Here is a 20,125-nt window from a genome sequence, read left to right on the forward strand (position 1 = left end):
AATGCTAATCTAACTCGGTCCGCCTCCAAACCTCGGCCTCTGATTGGTTGAAGTGAACTTTGGTTCAGTTCGGATGCATGCGAACACCAAGCGGACCGGAGCCCGCTCCAAAAGCAGGAAGTGGACTACAGCAAAGGGCATTCTGGGTAAATACAACCAAAGCTAACATGCTAGCCTAGCACTAGCAGCAGAAATGGCTCCTGGTCTTCAGCCAAAGACTAAAGAGAAATCCTCCAGCTCTAAAATCTGACGCCTCCATCTTGTTTCCATCTGGTGAAGAAGGAAGTTGCTCTCAGTGTCTTCAGAGGTTTTTGTGTCGTTTCCTTCAGTGGTTCTTGGTGCAGCGCCCCCACAGGCCAGGAGGGGAACAGGTTGGTTTGACTCAGAACCACAGCAGCTGGAGGTGGAACAGATGATGGAGTTCTGGTTCCTATAGAACCGGGTCTACTGAACTGTTTTGATGCAACATCTAAAGACATCAACCAGGAAGTAAAAGCTCAGATCCAGATCGGTCTCCCTGGACAGAGTCTCTCTGGACAACAAAGTCCAGGTTCTGCTGTGGCCGTCACACTGTTTGGTTTTACTGCAGAAAAAAAGTGGGCGTGTCTCTTTATTAACTGTATGTAAACTTCTGGTTTCAACTGTAAGCAGAGGTCATTTTCTCAAACCCGAGCATGTGGATGTATTTTTTCTTTTGGCTTAATTAGAGAGAAACTGTCAGTTTGTCCTTGAAGAGGCGCCGCGTCATATTTATGATGCAACAAAATGACCTTCATACCATCACTGAGCGCTGGCCGCCGGTGAATTCATGAGCTCCTGCCCCCCGACACGAACGGGGGGAGAGGAAAGTCCTTATTAATAGATCCGAGTCAGGTGCTCTGACCAATCACGGCTCCTCCCAACGAAATGCACTTGAAGTTGGAAGCCTGTGGGAGTGTCGGTGAGTGTGAGGCTGTGTGTGTGAAACCGTGCCGGGTGTCAGAGCTCAGGACAGACGGACGGATTCACCTCGCTGCTGTTTCTCGCATGGATTTCTGGAAGGTTCTGCTTCTCTGTGAGTTTTTCGGTTCTTATTTCTGTGTCTTTGTGAAGTCAGGTTCGGTTCAGATGTTGTCAGGTTCGGTTCAGATGTTGTCAGGTTCGGTTCAGATGTTGTCAGGTTCGGTTCAGAGTTTATGCGCATTTTATCTGCGGGGTTTAGGAGAGCTATAGGCTGTTGGTGCCGAACCAGAACAGAACCTGTAAGACACCGGAGTCCGATGAAAGTTTGGAAAGCAACAGAAACCTTTAAACATCTCCAGGGAGAGACGCGGAGTTTCTGGGTTTTACGGACCGATCCAGTTCGGGCTCCGTTGCATCAGCAGCAGCTCAGGTCGATGAAAGCCTGCAGGAGGTTTGTAGTTTAAACCGTGAATTGGATTCTGAAGTCATTCAGAACCTGAGAACGTTACATTATAAAACTGATTAAACCCGGATATTGTTGTTTTTAAAGCTATAGATACATTTTATTGTAATTACAGATAATTTTCAGCAAAGAGGCTCATTTTGTCAGATTAATAACAGTTATAAGCTTCTCATTTAACGCACAATTCTGTAGTAAATGTTTTAATTTGTGTAATATTATAACCTCAAACAATGTTTAAATTCACTGGAGGCAGAAAATGATCACAATAAACAACATGCATCATGTATGTCGCATGTTTCAGATGCAGCCGGAGTCAGAGGTAAACAGTGATGGACAAATACTGTAATATTCAGTATCCGGGATGAAACACGTTTCCTCCGTTGTTCTCACATCTTCTGCTTTGACAGAAACTATTAAGTAGAGAAAATGTTTCAGAATGAAATCATTTTTCTGACAGTGATTATCAGATCAGATTTGAGTCTTTTTGTGTTTTCTGCCTCATTTGTCTGATGCCTTGAATAGAGTTCAGGTTAGTTCAGGAGCAACAAGTTACATTTACTTGAGTGACTTTTTTGAAAAGAAAGTACTTTTAGGAGTATTTTTACTACGCTGTACGTTTTTACTTTTACTCCAGTAATTTTACTATGAAGTGTCAGAAAAATGTTTGGATTTTCAACCCACTGAATGAAAAACAAACATGTTTCAACCACAAACTCAGCAGACACACACCTGCAGTTTCTGTCAGTTTCATCAGTTTTTCACTGACAGAAACTAATTTGGAAAAATTTTCTTTATCCTGACTTTCCTTTTTGACACTTTTTGAATTATTGTAATTTTTGTCCTTAAATGATCAACATTTCCACTGAACTTTATATTTTGGTCAACATGATGATGTAAATATGAAATGATTGATTAAACGTTTTACCAAATACTTTTTCACCACATTTTACTTTTGCTTGAGTAACTTTCTGTTGAAATGCTCTTAAACATTTTCGGCTTCTTTCCCCTCCGGTGGCTGTGAGACGAAACGGACCGACTGGTTCTGTGAACTGACCGGGTTCTGTGGAGAAAATGTCTCCGTTCCCCAGGATCAACTCATTATCTATATGGAGAATCTGGAGCATTTAGTTTCTAACTCTGTGGTCTGTTTGTGTTTCAGTCGCTGCAGCAGTTGCAGCTGCAGCAGCTGCTGCAGTAAATGTAACCAGGAAGGTTGGTGACGACGTGACGCTCAGCCTGGGACACAAACTGCTGAAACCTGGCGACACGGTGGTCTGGTCCTACGGTCCAAAGACGGGGGAGGAAAATGTTCTCTTCTCCATCGACATCGGGAGTCACGATAAACTGACCCAACGGGACCAGTTTGAACTGGATCGGACCACCAGCGCTCTGACCATTAAAAATCTCTCAGCTAACGACTCGGCAGTCTATTGTGGACAGATCTTCAATGGCAACGGGACCAAACGATTCTTCAACCTGACGGTGAAGGGTAAGTGTCTCAGCTGGATCAGTACATACAGGTCCTAGTGGTGCTTTGACTAGGCCAGTCCTTCCACTGCCTCCCTGTAGTTCAGAGAATAGACTTTAAAATGTTTCGGTTAGTTTATAAATCACTGATTGGCTTAAAGATCTGCTGCTGTCGGATCAACCTTCAGGCCTCTCAGGTCTTCTGGTTCTGGTTCTGCTCGGCATCAGAACCAGAACCAAACATGGAGAAGCAGCTTCAGCTTCTATGCTCCACAAATCTGGACCAACCTTCCAGAAAGAGCCGAAACTCTGACCGTAACTCGGATCAGCAGACGACGAGCTTCTTCTCTCACCAACGGGAAAAACCTCTGAAACTAAAATGAACTAAATCTGCTCACTGGTCCCAGTTCAACCAGTCGGGTTCAAACCTTAGATTCTCTCTTAGCAAAGTTTGATGGTCGTCTAAACCTCCATGCAAAACGCTAAAAACATTTCAAACTCTAAATGTTTTGGAGGATTTTAACTCCTGAACTTTATTATTATATTATTTAGCTTGTAGATTAAAAATCTCTTAAATTGGATTTGGAAAAATCCTAGAAATGGAAACTTATTATAAAACCTGCTGCTGTTTGCTTCACAGGGCCTGATCCCATCCAACCCATCCAACCCATCCAACCCATCCAACCAACAGCTGAATCTCAACAACATTCAAACACCTGGATCATTATCTGTGTCGGCGTCGTTTTCATTCTCATTCTCATCTGTTCCCTCATTGCTTTTATAGTGAAGAAGAAAAAATTACGTGAGTACTTTTATAAGGTGTTTTATTTTTATCATATTAATGTTGTTTTATTGTTTATTTTTCTCTCCATTTGGACAAATGAAACAGATCCAGTTAAACTGTGTTTCTCTGAATCCCCTTAAAGTTTAACAACATAATCCATTCACCTCTCCCCATCCTGGACAGCAGCAGTGGATGGGTTGGGGATTCTCATGTCACCAAGACTTTGCTTATTGGGAGATCAGATAATGATGCCTAATATGTTAAAACCCCAAAGCACCGTGGTGCAGGCCGGTCACGGCTGCCAGAACAATCCTATGGAAATCTGCAACTGTTCTGAATATTAAAAACTGGTTGGAATTAATGTTGGAAATATGAACAAAAGCTGGCTAAGCTAAATAATGAGTTAGAAAACTTCACAAAATCCTGGAACGGTTTCCTCTCCTGCTGGGACGAGTAAATTCCTTTGAGCTGCTGTTTTGGAAAGTGCTGACGAGTGATTATTTCTGTTTACTGTGGTTGTTTCTGCTAACATCGAGGATATTTATAAATGCCAATTTTTTTGTGAAACTTTTATTAATTAATATGGGCTGACCTGGTGGTTTTGTTTTGTTTTGCTCCATTTGTGGTTTTTATTTCGGGGTTGGGAGAAGTTCTATACATGTGTTTTAAAATAATAAAAACTTTAATAACAAAAAACAACATAATCCAGCGGTGAGCAGAAATCCCTTAGCTAAGCAGCGTTAGCGTTATTTCAAACTTTAACATTTCACTTTACGTCTTCATTTATGTAAGGCCAATATAAAGTATTTAAATGTTATTGGTAAAAAAGCCCTGATGTTTGGTTCCTCATCCAGGGATCAGATGTTTGGATCTAAGCAGCTTAATTTAATTATTGTGATGGGAAAAATCCCTGAGATGCTTTTAAACGCAGAATAAACCGACGTCGCCTGAACTCATCATCACTTGTTCAGCTGGATGTTTTTCTCCCTCATCCTGAATCTGGAATCTTATTTTATCCCCAGTGCAAAGTTTCATTAGATCAGAAGAATCTGTTTAAACATACAGTAATTAAAAACAAACTTTTCTGATTAATTTATTAATTCATCAATATTCCAAATGATTCATTCACTCATTAAATGGTTACGGTTTCATTTCCTAACCTTTCTGACCGACCGATGCTCATCTCTGTCCTCTCCACAGGCAGCAATGATACGATGGTCTGATTCCCAACATTCAACCTTCTCTCCATTCCTCACCACCAAACCGACTCCTCACCACCGGGCCTCAACTGATCCAAACTGACTCCTCACCACCGGGCCTTGGCTGATCCAAACTGTCTCCTCACCACCGGGCCTTGGCTGATCCAAACTGTCTCCTCACCACCGGGCCTTGGCTGATCCAAACTGTCTCCTGCCAAAAAAGCCTCCAGATTTCCACTGAACTCTTTTCAGTTCTTCCGCCAACATTTCCTGCCAGCAGCAGTGAACGATGTATAGAGTCAGAAACTGAACATTTTAGTGTCATTCATTCATTTCTTGTTCAGATTCTGGGAGTTTTCTGTTGCTACTGATCATGGTTCTCCTTTCTCCTCAGGGAGAACCACTGGGACCTGGTTCATGTTTGTATCATTGTTTCATGATTCTGTCTGCCTAGTTCAACAGTTCAAAGACCAAATTTACCTTAATGTGCATTAATACAGTCAGTGGGAACTATCCCAGCGCTACAGCTAAAGCTAACATCTAGTCTGCATTCCTGCTGTTCTCAGGGGTTCAGCCAATCAGCACCAAGGAAAATAAATGCTGCTCCATCATTTGCTGCTTTGCAAACACCAGCCAGTAAAGAGTGTTAAGTAGCAATGCAGGTATTTCAGCTTCCCAGATCCATTTTCATTAGAATATTTTATTCTACAACAAACTAAACAAAGAGTGATATTTCACAGAAAACACTGAAACAACGTGCCTAACCTTTGATTTTACAGTAAAAATGTATTCTGTTCAGTTAGCATTAGCGCTTCAAAGCTAAATCCCCTAAAACGTTTTGTTGTTTGATGTTAAGAAGCATTTTTCATCTCAGGATCTCATAAGGGCTAAAAATGGTGAGCAGGTTATTAAAAGATTTAAAAGATCTAACAGTTGATCACCAATCTTTTAAAAAGCCAAACTTACCGGTTCAGATTTTGGCCGATACGTTTTGTCTGAATTTTGGCTCAAGTTGCTGAACAGTTTGGTCACTATTGTTACCTTAAACATGGAGACATGTCTGTCAGTCAGAGCTTTCTCACAGGAGAGCAGAGGGCAGAGGTCGACTTTTAGACCTTTGCTGACCTTTGGTGACCTTTGGTGAGGTCGATAACATCAGTGGATAAGATCAGCTTCACATGTAAAAATCAATCGATCACCCATCTCCCAAAATTCAGGAAATTGGCGGCAATAAATCGTCTGGCCGATAAATCGGTGCACCCTTAGAGAAAACCAAATATTTTGCTTAAACATCTTCATAAAACAGCCAGCATGTTGTCATAGGCTCTTATTTAATGCTTAAGGTTAAGTTATTTTATTTAAAACCAAAAATCTAATTTATTTGAAATGAACTCAAACTTGATAAGTGCACATGTAATACCTGCAAAAATCTGGACCAGGAGTTTGTTCAATAAATCATTAATGTCAATTTAAACTGAAATAAAAAGATCAAATTGTGTCTGGAGAACTTTTCTTTCATCTGAAACGGATTTTTTGTTCTGTTAATTTATTGTTTTAAGTTTTAATCTTCACAGATGTTTCTCTAACTGTCTGCTTGTGAAGCATAATAATCATAATTCAGTCTTTATGGTAATAATAACTGTGTCAGCATTTTCTGCCTCAGTCTGAACTGATTCAGTTTCCCTCTGGTGTGTGAAAGTTATTTCAGAGTGTTGGGTTTTGGGCCTGCAGGGCTGAGTTGCTGAGGTGTTTGTCCTTTTGCTCCGCCCCTTTGCAGGTGTTGTTGGTCCTTTAAGTATTTGAGCCTTTCTGGGCCGTCTCCACCTTCTGGGTCCGCTCTGCCGCTTGTGGTTCTCTGCTGTCGGCCTCGGCTCTCCTCCTTTTGCACATTTGAGTTTGTCTTTGTTTTTGCACCTTTACATCATACATCACATCCAAGCATTTGCCTCACACCACTGACTATCACAGTTCATTGTAATTTTTGTTAATAAATGTTCCTTTTTCTGCACTTTGACCACTGCATGGTCTCCCGTTTCTGAAAATAACGGGAAGGAGTAAAAACTGGAAAACAGATTCAGCTGCTGTGCTCTGGGAGTCGGATCATGTCTTGGATTTAAAAACTAAAGTAACGTGATTTTATAGTAAAAAGAGAGGACACATCGTGGCCAACTGTCCGGTTTTAAACAAAACAAACACTAAACTGGTTGCTCTGATTAAAACTGTGAATCACGTTATTCAGTCACTTTCAACAGAAGTCTTGTGAACCTGCTGATTGTCAGCCTGTCGTTGTGGACGAGTTTGTTTCTGTGTCTCTGCTGCTGAGAAAATGTGTAAAAATATTGCAGGATATCGTCGCCTCTCAGGCAAAACCTGATTTTAGGGTTAGGGTAACCCTTACCCTTACCCTAAGCATGGCAGTAGTTAGCCTGTGCTACACTAGTGAAGGATAAATGCTAACTAAAAGTGTCCGGGCATAACATTATGACCACCTGCCTCATCGTGCAGCCCGGTCATGACCCAGTGACCGGCTCTTCCTCTGGACCCCTGCAGAGAAAGAACCGGGGTCCAGAGGTTTTTCTTCTTTCATACTGTTGGAGCTATTTATTCTTTATTGCTTTATCCACTTGAATTTTGGTAGTTAATTCTTAAATTTCTATTTTTATTATTTATATTATTTACAGAGTTTATTTGCAGGTTAATAATTGTTGATTCTATTTATCTTTTGTTTTATTATTTTTTCTTTCTTTACTTTCTTTCTAAGTAAGACAGGAAGTAACGTGGGTCAGTCCACTTTCTATCAGTGAGGCGTAAAGACAGAAAAGGACCAGCAGGGATGTTGGTGTTTGGGGTTTATGGTTTTTACCAGAGCAAGAGAGGCAGCATGAGAACAAAGGAAAGTTTGAACTCTGACATTTTTTGCTGAAATAGGAAAATAAATCATCCAGAACAAACAACAAGTTTGGACAATGAACCTTTTTCTGCCTGTGTACAGAAACTGGACCCCAGCGCCTTATAATGGTTTGATGGAACTTTTGTTGGATGTTTGGCTTGGCAAACAATCATCACTAAACATATATTAATATTCAGCTGTAAGGCACAGATTCTAAGCAGCTGGTGTGAAGAACAACCGAGGAATTGCTGCAGCTGTGAAGTTAAAAACACTACAGTGAAAATGACTCAGCATTTCAGAAAGTCACCTCGTGTGAGCTTTTTCTTAGAGGAACAGAGAGGGAAGGACGGACGCCTCCTCCTCCTCCTCTTCCTCCTCCTCCTCCTCCTCCTCAGTCTTCACCAGCCCGTCTCTCTCTCAGCTTCAGCCACTCGGTGCCTTCTCCCATCATGTCTCCTCTTATCTGCTCAGGGATTTTCGCCATTCTTCTCGGTGAGTGCTCACCTCTTTACGGCTCCGTCCTGATGGGATTCAGACCTTTAGCTGCCATGTTCAGAAGTTTTACACATTTAGACATTTAGATATTTAGATATTGGCACCGGTGTTATGCCGAGAAACGCGCGCCATGCCGCAGCAGCGCGTATCTCTCTAAACTCTCCATATTGGTGAGAAAACGGACTGAAATCTGACCGAAGAGGAAACTTTTAAAACTTTTATTCGTAACATTATCACGTTTCTTAACCATGTAAGCCATAAAACGGTGGGTTTTATTTCGCGGATTAATTGAAATAAATCCGGTTTTTATAGCTTTATTGAGTCAAACGTTTTTCAGTGTCTGATGAAAATATTGATGGTTTGAAATTCTCCGATTTTTCTTTTAACACCATAATAGCTTAAAGCATTACAAAGCAGAAGCCCGTTATGTAGAACATTTTATATCATCCTTTACTGTCTAGTCTATTAATGTAGTGAGATGATTTTAATTTCTGAGCCTGCCAATATTTATATCCCCTGTCTTTTGTCCTGTTGATATGAAACTTATAGCAGAAGCTCAGAGAACAAGTGTCATTACGTAGAAAAGGTCAAATCCATCTTAACTCTTTATTTCTCCATTTTAGCAGGGGATGCATTTTTTGGCAAAGCCTATTATTAGCCTGCCGATATCTGCATGCCCCCTCTATTTTCCTCAAATATCATCCTATTGATATAAAACTTATACCAGCAGTTATGGGAACAAATGTGATTATGTAGAAAATTTTATTTCTTTATTATCTCTATTGCAAGGATACTGAAGGAAATAAATCTGACAAAACAACCTTGCTAAATGTAAAGCATGCACAAACATATTCATAACAAAAATGTTTGGAAAACTAATTACATCAAGGAAATTTATGCCACATGTTTAAACTGAAAATCCACTGAACTGCAGTCATTACAGAATTAGATTGGTACAAACATAAAATCTATAAACACTTTGCACAGCAGCAGTCTGTGTCGGTTTGTTGGACCTTAATGCAGCGTTGGTGGTACCACCAGTCCATCTGTCACATGTGATCTGTAAATAAATAATACAAAAATAACAACATAAATAATGTTTGTAGTTCCTTATCTGTTTACTGAAGGTGATTTTGGGTTTTGTCAACATAAAACTTCTTCTTAATGATCAATATATGATTGGTATAACTTTATTTGAGGAGATGACAGCATGTTCCTGACATGTATGGAGGTAAAATAAATTCTAGGATCATAAGCATCTGTGTTTAATGTTTTACGACTGTACTTAAAAAAACTTAAGCAACTTCCCACTTACCTGCCTTGGGTGTTTATTGATTTTATTATGGTTTATTTTTGTATATCTAAATACTTTGCAACTATTTTAAGGATGGTATATGATTTGCTTGAATTTATTTTTCACTGCATTACATTGTTGTCTTACCCATATTTATCTTCTTATACAATATTTAGTTAAACTTGTTCCTAGACACAGCGCCTGCTATCAGAGAGCTGCTCAGTACAGAGGATCCAATTATGAGTTTAATCACAGAGCGACAGGAACACGATGGTTAAGTTTAGTAACGGAGTGACGGTGAATTAGCATCGCTGCTAGCAGCTCGTTTCTCTGAAGAACTGACAGTAATAAAGAGAAAAGCAGAGAAGCTGGTCAGAGATCTGAGCTGCTGTTCTGTAAAACTACATAATATTAGCTTGGTGTGATGTGAATTTTATTTTTTGTTTGTATTTAAAATATAATAAAGTTCATGATCTGAGTCTTTATTATTATGTTTGGGCCAGGAACATTTATTTATAAGACAATAAATAAATAAATGGGTTCATTTAGTCCATCAGAAGCAGAACCTCGAGGTTCTCTGTTGAGAAATAACCGCAGCTGCTGCTCTTCAGACCCAGAATCTGGACCAGAACCGAACCGTATTTAATTAATTCACATATATGTCCATTTATTATTATTGATACTTTAATTAAAGATGAGTTTATGCCATGGCGGTGGGGCATGACGTGTTAGCATACACCTCAGAAAGTCTGTTGTGAGCCTGATTGCATGTTTAGTTTTCTCAGTGACTCCAGAAGATGTAAAACTTTATATAATAAATGTAGCAGAAGATCCTGAGTTGATTTACTGAAACACAGAGACGAGTTTTTAACAGAAACGTTTTCTGACTCTGAGGAGAAAAGATAAAGAATTGTTCAGTTTCTAAATGTGAGCTTTTTTCTCTCCTGTTTTCCTTGTTTAGTTGCTTTGACTGCAGCAGAGGAAGTTCAACACCTGACAAAGAAGACTGGTGAAAATGTCACCTTTGACCTTGGGGTCCAAGATCTGAAACATGACGACCATGTCGTCTGGTCGCACGGTGCCAGCAGCTCTGTGATCTACAACGTTTACATCGGAAAGGATCAGATCAACCAGCGGAGGAGATTTGACCTCAGCCTGAGAACCGGCTCGCTCACCATTCACGCTCTCTCTTCTGGAGACGCTGATGTTTACCTTGGACAGATCATCAACGGCAGAGGAACCAGAAAACGCTTCAACCTGACTGTAGAGGGTGAGTGACTCGGTTCAAAACCAAAACATGAGACAAAGTCTCAGAAACATTAAAGCCACAGTAAGAAGATCTGAGCGTTTCCTGTTCCTGATGAGATGCCAGAAAGTTCAGCTGAACTTCAGGCTCTGCATTTTTCTTTTGCAGATTTATGGATCATATTTAGCAGCACGACAAAGAAACGATCTGGTTTCTACTGGCAGTTTAACTTTGAATTAATCAGTTTAACCACAACTCAGTCTGGACTATCACCCTCCCTCTGTTCAAAAACAAAATCTGTCTGTCTGCCTGCCTGCCTGCCTGCCTGCCTGCCTGCCTGTCTGTCTGTCTGCCTGTCTGTCTGTCTGTCTGCCTGCCTGTCTGTCTGTCTGTCTGTCTGCCTGTCTGTCTGTCTGTCTGTCTGTCTGTCTGTCTGCCTGCCTGTCTGCCTGTCAGCTTCTGAGAGAAGAGGCAGATTATATAAGACTTATTTTCTTCAAACTACACATTTTCATTCAAAACTTTAATGTCAACATGTTCATTTTAAATACTAAATTAATAAACAGAAAATAAATCAACAACTATTGAATTTCAAAAAGGCAAACAATAAAATACAATTCAAATAAATAATATTTGCCACTTCATGTAATGTTGGTCACATCTGACAGTAAAATACATTAAAACAAATACTAACTAAAATGGACAATATGAGTATGCTCTCCTAAACACAACATGAAAGTATTTACTGCATTAAGTTTTCCTGTGTTTGAAGCAGGATTTTGATTTGCAGGTTGTGATTATTGATTGTTACTCTGGATGATCAGAGAGGAGCTGAACGAGTTCAACTCCTATAAACTTAACCTGTTAATCTGTTATAAGACTGTTATAACCTGTTAACCTGTTATAACCTGTTAATCTGTTATAACACTGTTATAACCTGTTAATCTGTTATAACACTGTTATAACCTGTTAATCTGTGCTGTCTCTGTTTCTGGTGCAAAAACCAAGAGAAATAAACATGATGCATTAATACTTCCTGTAATGATGGTGGAGCTGGTCAGGAATCTGACTCTAATCTGACCCTGACCCTGTTTGTCTCCTGATTGCTTCACAGACCCCATCCCAGTGACCTCTGACCCCCCTCACAGCAGGGAACCCTGGGTAATTGCAGTCATTGTGATTGGCTGCATCTTCTGCGTGGGACTCTTTAGTTACGCACTGAAGACATATTTCGGTTAGTATCATAAAAGTTGAGTCTTTTTATCATATAAATATTAAAACTCAGTTGTGATTATTTATTTCTATTCAACATTTTCAGTAAATCTCAACTCAGCTGAACATACAGATTTAATATTTGCTTTTAACTTGAAGAACATTTCAGGAATAATCGGACGGTTTTAGTGTGAAACATTTTTTATTTATGCTACCAGATGATATTCTGATCATAATCTTTGCTGCGTAATGCAGAGCTGTGTTGATCTTTGCAGAGAAGACCAGAGTTGATCTGACCAGCAGCAGCAGCAGTTTGTGACCAAAGCCAAGAGGAAACTGATCCACAGATCAGCTCGGCGCTCCGGGTCGGGACCGGCTGACGGATCCTTTCTGAAGAACTTTTCCAACTCATTCTGCTCTGATCCTTCTTTCCCACAAACGTTTCTCCATTTTAAATCAGAATTCATCACAACTGATATTAGAAGTAGTAGAACAATAAGTTAGTAAAGTTTTGTTTCTAAAGCACATTTTCACAAACAGCAGTCAGAAAATTGTTCAAAGGAAACATAAATACAATACATTCATCATTTTATTTTCATAAACTTGTACCAGAAAAGAAGTGTATTTTTAATACATTTATACTTCTTATTTATACTTCTTCTCTGCCTTCAACATGTTCCATCACTTCATTTTTATTGTTACTCCTTGGGAAAATGAACTTTTAGATGTAGCATCTTCAGTTTCTTCTTCTTTCTGTGAACTAAGACTTGATGTTGGTAAAGATGAAGCAGATCTTCTGGGATCCCTCAGGGCTCTGTGTGTGAACCGGCTGTAAGCTCAGAGCTGGTGGAATAACACAGGACTGGAAATAATCTGCTACTGGAAGATATTTTTAAAATGTTTGATGACAGACGGGTTTGGCTGGAGTTTAACTAACAGAACAGTTCAATCAATAGATGGTCAGGAAAAGGAGCAGCAATATTTATTTACTTCCTGTTTCTGCCCTTTGACCTCTGACCTCAGTTTCTGATCCGTTTCACTGCTGATGATCAGTTTAATAAGGATGTAACTGTTGGGTTTTCAGCACTCCCGGGTCAGACTGTCCTGCAGGCAGAACGATCTGGAACAGTTCTGCCTATTCCAGACGGGAATATCGGGAATAAATATTCCTATCTGGAATAGATATTAGACATGTAGAACCTAATTTTAGCTTTTAAAAGAACCTACAGCTAGGTTCTTTTAAAAGCTAATTTTAGGCCTTATTGGTATAAATTATGTCCTTAAGAGGAAAATCTGTGTTTAAAGACAAATCTGTTTGTTTTATTGACCCAGAAATGGACCAGGACCAGGAACAGGACCAGGACCAGGACCAGGACCAGGACCAGGAACAGGACCAGGACCAGGAACAGGACCAGGACCAGGACCAGGAACAGGACCAGGACCAGGACCAGGACCAGGACCAGGACCAGGACCAGGAACAGGACCAGGACCAGGACCAGGACCAGGAACAGGACCAGGACCAGGACCAGGACCAGGACCAGGACCAGGACCAGGAACAGGACCAGGACCAGGACCAGGACCAGGACCAGGAACAGGACCAGGACCAGGACCAGGACCAGGACCAGGACCAGGACCAGGACCAGGAACAGGACCAGGACCAGGACCAGGACCAGGACCAGGAGCTCCTGCTTTACAGACTTTAGATCAACATTGGATTATTTTTCTTCTTTTGCTCTTTGGTTTATTTTGTTTATATTTACTTTTAATTCCTGTAAAGTATTTTAAATTGCCTTGTTGCTGAAAATGTGCTATATAAATAAAATGACCTTTAGCTGATGAACAGAAAAATTTCTCTTTTTCTGTAAAAAGAGTTTTTCTCTCCTCCAGTAAACCGATCAGATGGGTTTATGAACAGTTTTACCTTATAATGTTCTGGTCCAGGTTTCAGGTTCTGATCCGGTCCACATATCTGAATAAAACCATTTTCCTTCCAGAATCACGTCGGTATCAGGTTCCTGCGATGCCTCATCTGTGTTCTTGGTCCTGGTGTCTCATCGTCTCCCATGGAGCATCTCTGGGGTTCGGGTCAGGAAGGGGTACCACTGTTGCCATGGTGACTAAAGAAATGTTGGTACTTTGGGCACCAGATCAGCCTCTCAATAAAGTTTGTGAGCAGAAGGAAGCATGAAGGTTCTGGTAGACGCTGCGTTGATGGTGGACTTCAGAACCCAGTGGACCAGAACCAGCAGTTGTCATGGCGACCAAGATCATCTCTGACTGGACTGGGTCCTGATCCTCTCCTCTCTTCCTTTGGAACCTTGATTTACAAATAAAAACTTTATTTTATGAAAAGAAAACTTTGGATCACTAAACAGCTCTCTCCTTATTCCTTTTTTGGACATTTTCTTCCACTCAACTTTCCGGTGTCAGTATGCTTGGGCACAGCAGGTTCGTTAGCTGCTGTAGTTCTGATGTTTTGTTACTTTTTCAGACGTTTTGGATTTTCATCAGCTGAAAAATGTAATCCTGACAGTTGAAGCTAAAATTGGTCCCTGTGCAGTAAAACTTTTCCACTTTCTTCACTTGGCTGTTGAAGTTCAGCTTTTCAAAAATAAACACCTTTAAATCTGGGAAAAGTGCAACAGCGCCATCCAGTGACGTTTTATGGGAACTGCGTGGCTTCATGATGAATAACCAGATATTTGTAATGAGTGAAAAATACATAAAAGTCAGAAGGAATAATAGATATTTTTTACCTTCTTCCATAAAGTGCAAACTACGACTGGTGTAAATGAATGTAAATATTTACTGAAGCTAAACTGATGCTCTTAATTGGCGTTTATTCATAAATGTCAGAGATTAATATCTGTTCTGCAGATATGTTGTGTTTTTATTTCCTGTGATTCCACTAAACCTCCGACATTCCCACCTTTATGGATCATTTTCCCTGATTTCCTTTTAAAACCGTGACGTTTTCGCGCCAGAAAGAGCGCTAAGCCCCGCCCACATACAGCGTGTTAGCTGTTCTAACTAGCTTCTTTGATCTCTGTGACGTATGAATCGACGTCACACAGACAGCAGCTACTTCAGTTCATTTGTTCTCTTCACGTCTCAGCATTCAGTTGTAACTGAACACAGAAAAGTGATTTTACAGAACCAGAACCAGAACCAGCCATGAGTTCCCCTTCAGAGCAGAACCAGGTGATTACCACGCAGACCGTGAAACCCGCCGTCCACTGCTTCTTCAGTGACCTCTCACCAGAGCAGTGGATGAGTTTGGCTTCAGGAACCCCAGATCAGAGAACCAGCTGCAAGCTGGCTCAGCTTGTGGGGGACATCATGGAGCTCTTCGTGGCGTCCGTTCTGGAGAAACTCCAGCGTGAAGAATTCACCTGTGAGATGGTGGGAGACGTTGTGGGCAACATCATCACTGAAGCTTTTACACAAAGTATGAAGATCAAACAAGAGGTCCGAACTGAGAGCACTGAGAATTTAAACAGGTTAATTGTGGAATATGTGACAGAGAGGGTCAAATCAAAGTTCCTCTCTGACGACGAGGATTCTGCAGAGAATTACATACAGAAGATCAGTGACATGTACAGAAAGGATGAGGTGGTTCGAAAAGCCACTGTTGTGATACGAGAACTATTTTCATTGATGTGCAAATCTCTGCCCAGGAGCAAAAGGATTCCACTTTTTCAGCTAGTGGACAAACAGCAGGTCAGGTCTGCCAGCACGGTTTCCCTGAAGAGCTGTCCAGGAAATCAGGCTGACTGTGGGACACCAGACTCCTCCGTTCAACCTGAGGGGCCTTCAGATGGCAGCGAAGAACTCAGGAACCAGAGCCAAGCTTCTTTCCCAGCTACCAGACCAAAATCCAAGGTCAAAGGTCTGAAGAGGAAGATCAAAAAGTTTTTCACTAAATGTTTTCACAGACGTCCATCTACAGTGACACCATCAAGTGTACCAGAAAGCCCAGAGGAGAAAAGCTCTGCACACACCCCTCCTGGAGAACGGTTTACTCCTGCAGATAAAGACTCAGACGTCTCACTGACAGACAAATCCTCCTCTGTGGACAAGGACGAAAACATCCCTTATTTGGAGAAAAGTGCATTTGAGGGCAAAGTCTCAGAGGTAACGTCTGTACGAGAATTTATATCCGATGATCAGCCAGTCAAAGTTACTCAAATAGAAAACTTACAGCCTCACTTGGACGGCTACGTAAACGAAGTCTGTCTGTCTGTTGAGTCCATCAGGCCTGAAACTCTGTCATACGTTCCCTCATTTGAAATGCAGCAACTCTCTGCAGATTTACAAGAGCAAGAAAAAAAGACTGCAGTGAGCAACCTGGTGCAAGAGCTGATTTCTCAGCTCATTATAGCATCCAACAGGAACACCAGCATCTCTTTTCTGGACACTCAAGCCACACACAGACGACTCGTAGACAAAATCTGGGCCGAAGTTCAGAAGGAAGAAGTTCATATCGACCCAGAAAGAGTCTTAAAACTTTACAAGAAAATCTACTGCAGCATCTGTAAAGTATTGAGGTGTCCAGGTGAACTTAGAGCCCTACTGCTTTTAGAAACGGCAACATTTGACAGTGCAGTCGTGTCCTGTTTCTTGAAACATCTTGTAAGACCTGTGGAGAAACCTTTCCTCACACGGGTTTTCTCAGCTGTGGGTAAAACCATATCCAAGCTCTTTAGGCAGACAGGGACAGAATGTGAGGAGTTCATCCCCTCTGAAGACAACAGCAGTGGAAACAACGCTGCAGAAGATGAAGTAAGGTCCGACTCTGATTCAACAGCAAGGAACCCAGAGGACATTGACTGGTGGCCGATGGCTCCGATGGCTCCGATGGCTCCGATGGCTCCGATGGCTCCGATGGCTGACAGCCAACAGAAAGAAAACCTGCAGGAAACTGACGAAAGAGAAGAAAAAGAGGTTTCATTTTCCTCTTCTGATTTTTCGACTGAAACTTCAACTTCAGTCGAAGAAACTGAGGTAAGTGAAAAAGAGTTGGCTGTCAAGATACTTATTGGTGAGCTGATTTGGAAGATCATTGAGAAATCAGGGCAGTGCTACCCGAGGCAACAGTATCATGCCATCTGTGAGCGTCTGTCCCAGAACCTCTGGGCTCAAGTTAAGGCCGGTCTCGATGACTTGTCTCCAGAGAAGATTAAAAGCCTGGACCAAGTCATTTACAAAGACCTCTGTAAGAGGTGGGACCACCCAGACAGCCTCCTGGTTCTGCTGGATTTAGGGCAGCCTCCAATGGACCAAGCCATTGTGTCTTGTATCAGAAAACGCCTCCTGAACCCATCAAGATGTTTAGTTTCATAAAGAATCTGTTCAGTGATCCCCAGAAAAATAACAGGTCTGTTTCACAAAAGTAGGTTTCAGAAATCTGGGATAAGAGATAAACCAGGCCCGATACATGACACGATCCGTTTCACAACGACCGAACCGGGCCGAGGAAGTGGGGCTGTCGAACCAGGCCTGATGAATTCAGATAAATCCACAGATTTATTCAACAGACCATGAGATCCATCACAGCCTCACTGATGCTACGCCAAACATCTTTTGATGGACGATTATGAAGAACTAAAAAAAACACAATACAATATTACAATAGCAAACAATAACGGACAATTCGATTCAGAACCGGCCCAAAAACACATTTTCTAACCATTTCTAACTAAAACATTAGTGAATATTTTCTTCCACATCTTATCAATATTCATACAGAACAAACATGACAACATCAGAACCTTTAGTCGTATCTGGATAAAATCCACTCACTGTTTCCAGCTGAGTGACCAGATAAAACACCAGGACCAACAGAACCGAACCAGAACCACTGTTTGCTCCGACCTCCAAACCTGGGTTTTCTTCGGGTGATCCGGTTTCCCCTGAAAAAAACCAACGAAACAAACAATCCAGTTACCTAAACAGCGTGTGTGTGTGTGCGTGTGTGTGTGTGTGTGTGTGTTTGCGTGTGTGTGTGTGTTTGCGTGTGTGTGTTTGCGTGTGTGTGTGCGTGTGTGTGTGTGTGTGTGTGTTTGCGTGTGTGTGTGTGTTTGCGTGTGTGTGTTTGCGTGTGTGTGTGCGTGTGTGTGTGTGTGTGTGTGTGTGTTTGCGTGTGTGTGTTTGGGTGTGTGTGTGTGTGTGTGTGTGTGTGTGTGTGTGTGTGTGTGTGTGTGTTGAGAAGACCAGGGGACAGTCAGCTTTGGAACATCAGTGACTTGATATTTATTAGACTTGAGTTTATTTTATGTTGCTCACAGTTGATCTTTCATTATGATTTTTAAAATATAATTTCGACTTTAGTTTTTTGGGATTGTTTTTATCCACTTTATTTTCTTGCTATTTAACATTTTATAAACATTTTCCATTTAACATATGCAGTTAAACTTTCTTCTGTTCTTTCATTGTTATAATTCAACATTTTGGTTTCAGCTAAAACCTATAATCTTCTGATTTAGACACAAATATTTATTACTACATTCAATATTTGGTAGGTTTTCCTTCATAAAAGTGACCAGCTGCTGCTATTTACTGTAAACTGTCAGAGGTTCTGCGGTCCGACGCTCATCAGAACCAGCAGCGTTAGCTGTTTCCATAATGACTCTTCTTTAAACTTTCCTCCTTATGTTTACTGCTCACCGTTACTCTGAACACAAATATTTCTTTATTGAATTTTTTGGATGCAATCTAATATTCTGTACAACAAATCTACAAAATATAAGATTGGATCCTCGTGTCTTCCTGGCAGCAGAGTAATGGTCAGCAGTTCATGCTTCTATGAATGTTTTTACATGGAGACACTTTTATTCTTTACCCTCCAAATATTGGATCAAATAGAATAGAAGCAAATTTCACTCATTCATCAGTTCATCTCTGATACACTTTCATACTTTCATCTGAGATCATTTTCTGTTTCTCCTTATGATATAAAAGGAGTCAGGAATAAACTTTTACGCTCAAAGTCTGTGGAGCGTCGAAGGCGCCGGACGCCCTCCATGCCCGAAACGCGCCGCAACGGCCCGTGAAGGGCCACGAAGGGCCAGGAAGGGCCGTGAAGGGCCACGAAGGGCCACGAAGGGCCGTGAAGGGCCGTGAAGGCTCTTGAAGGGCCGTGAAGGCTCTTGAAGGGCCGTGAAGGGCCACGAAGGGCCGTGAAGGGCCAGGAAGGGCCGTGAAGGCTCTTGAAGGGCCACAAATGGCCACGAAGGGCCAGGAAGGGCCGTGAAGGGCCACGAAGGGCCGTGAAGGCTCTTGAAGGGCCACGAATGGCCGTGAAGGCTCTTGAAGGCTCTTGAAGGGCCACGAAGGGCCATGAAGGCTCTTGAAGGGCCGTGAAGGGCCACGACCCGCCTCCAAAAATAAACATGTAAAAAGAAAAAAATTCTTAAGATAGCAGCAGTAATTCTGGGTTACAAATTTAAAGAATTAATTTCTTATCTTCTGTTGAAATTCCATTATTTAATTTTTTTCTCATTTTTGAGTGAAAACATGAATTTGTTTGTTTCTAACCTCATACTGTTTCTGTCTCATCCTGTCGCCATGGAAACACTGATTTGCTGAAGTTGTAATTCAGAAACAACTTTCTGAGACGACGACTGACTTCAGTTCAAGTGAATGAATCAACTTCAGGCTCCAGGAATCACTGAATCCCTTCGGTTTACCTGGAACCACCTGGATGGATCTGAAGTTTTGTCACATTAAATAACAGAAAAAACAACAAAACTAAACGGCTCATCTTCATTCTTTGAGTTGTTCTAAAAACTTTAATTTGTCATATTTAAAATCCAAACACATTCCTCACTGTTTGAGAAAAGCTTATTGAGTTGGGATTTCAAAAAGCCAAACACTTTACATTTATTGTGTTTTACATAAAAGCAAACAAGTCAAAAAAAAAGTCATAGATTTATTTGTGTATCATATTTCAGCAACAAGGCAGTTCAAAGTTTTTACATCATAAAAACAAAAATACAAAGTCATAAAACACAAACTGAAACATCACATTTTGTCACCGTTACACATCAGGATGTTGAATAATAATTTATAACGATTCAAAAGCAACATTACAGTTCTGATTAGAGCTGAACATACAGATTAAGAATTAAAACT

The 20,125-nt window shown here is 41.0% G+C and overlaps 1 protein-coding gene across 1 annotated transcript; it reads left to right on the forward strand.

Moving 5' to 3' along the window:
- Positions 1-361: 361 nt before the first annotated feature.
- LOC111608636 lies at positions 362-7,536 on the forward strand. The gene is made up of 4 exons (XM_023333987.1): positions 362-1,054; positions 2,565-2,894; positions 3,513-3,674; positions 4,857-7,536. The coding sequence occupies exons 1-4, from the start codon at positions 907-909 to the stop codon at positions 4,877-4,879; spliced, it is 663 nt and encodes a 220-aa protein (XP_023189755.1). The 5' UTR covers positions 362-906; the 3' UTR covers positions 4,880-7,536.
- The last annotated feature ends 12,589 nt before the right edge of the window (positions 7,537-20,125 follow it).

The sequence above is a fragment of the Xiphophorus maculatus genome, chromosome 5, assembly GCF_002775205.1.
Source record: "Xiphophorus maculatus strain JP 163 A chromosome 5, X_maculatus-5.0-male, whole genome shotgun sequence".
NCBI classification, from domain to species: domain Eukaryota; kingdom Metazoa; phylum Chordata; class Actinopteri; order Cyprinodontiformes; family Poeciliidae; genus Xiphophorus; species Xiphophorus maculatus.

Bases quoted from the DNA above. Each gene is read 5' to 3' on its own strand.
- LOC111608636 (XM_023333987.1), top strand. From the start codon at position 907: ATGCACTTGAAGTTGGAAGCCTGTGGGAGTGTCGGTGAGTGTGAGGCT. The intron at 2,895-3,512 runs GTAAGTGTCTCA...TTTGCTTCACAG, and splicing joins CTTCAACCTGACGGTGAAGG to GGCCTGATCCCATCCAACCC. The intron at 3,675-4,856 runs GTGAGTACTTTT...TCCTCTCCACAG, and splicing joins AGTGAAGAAGAAAAAATTAC to GCAGCAATGATACGATGGTC.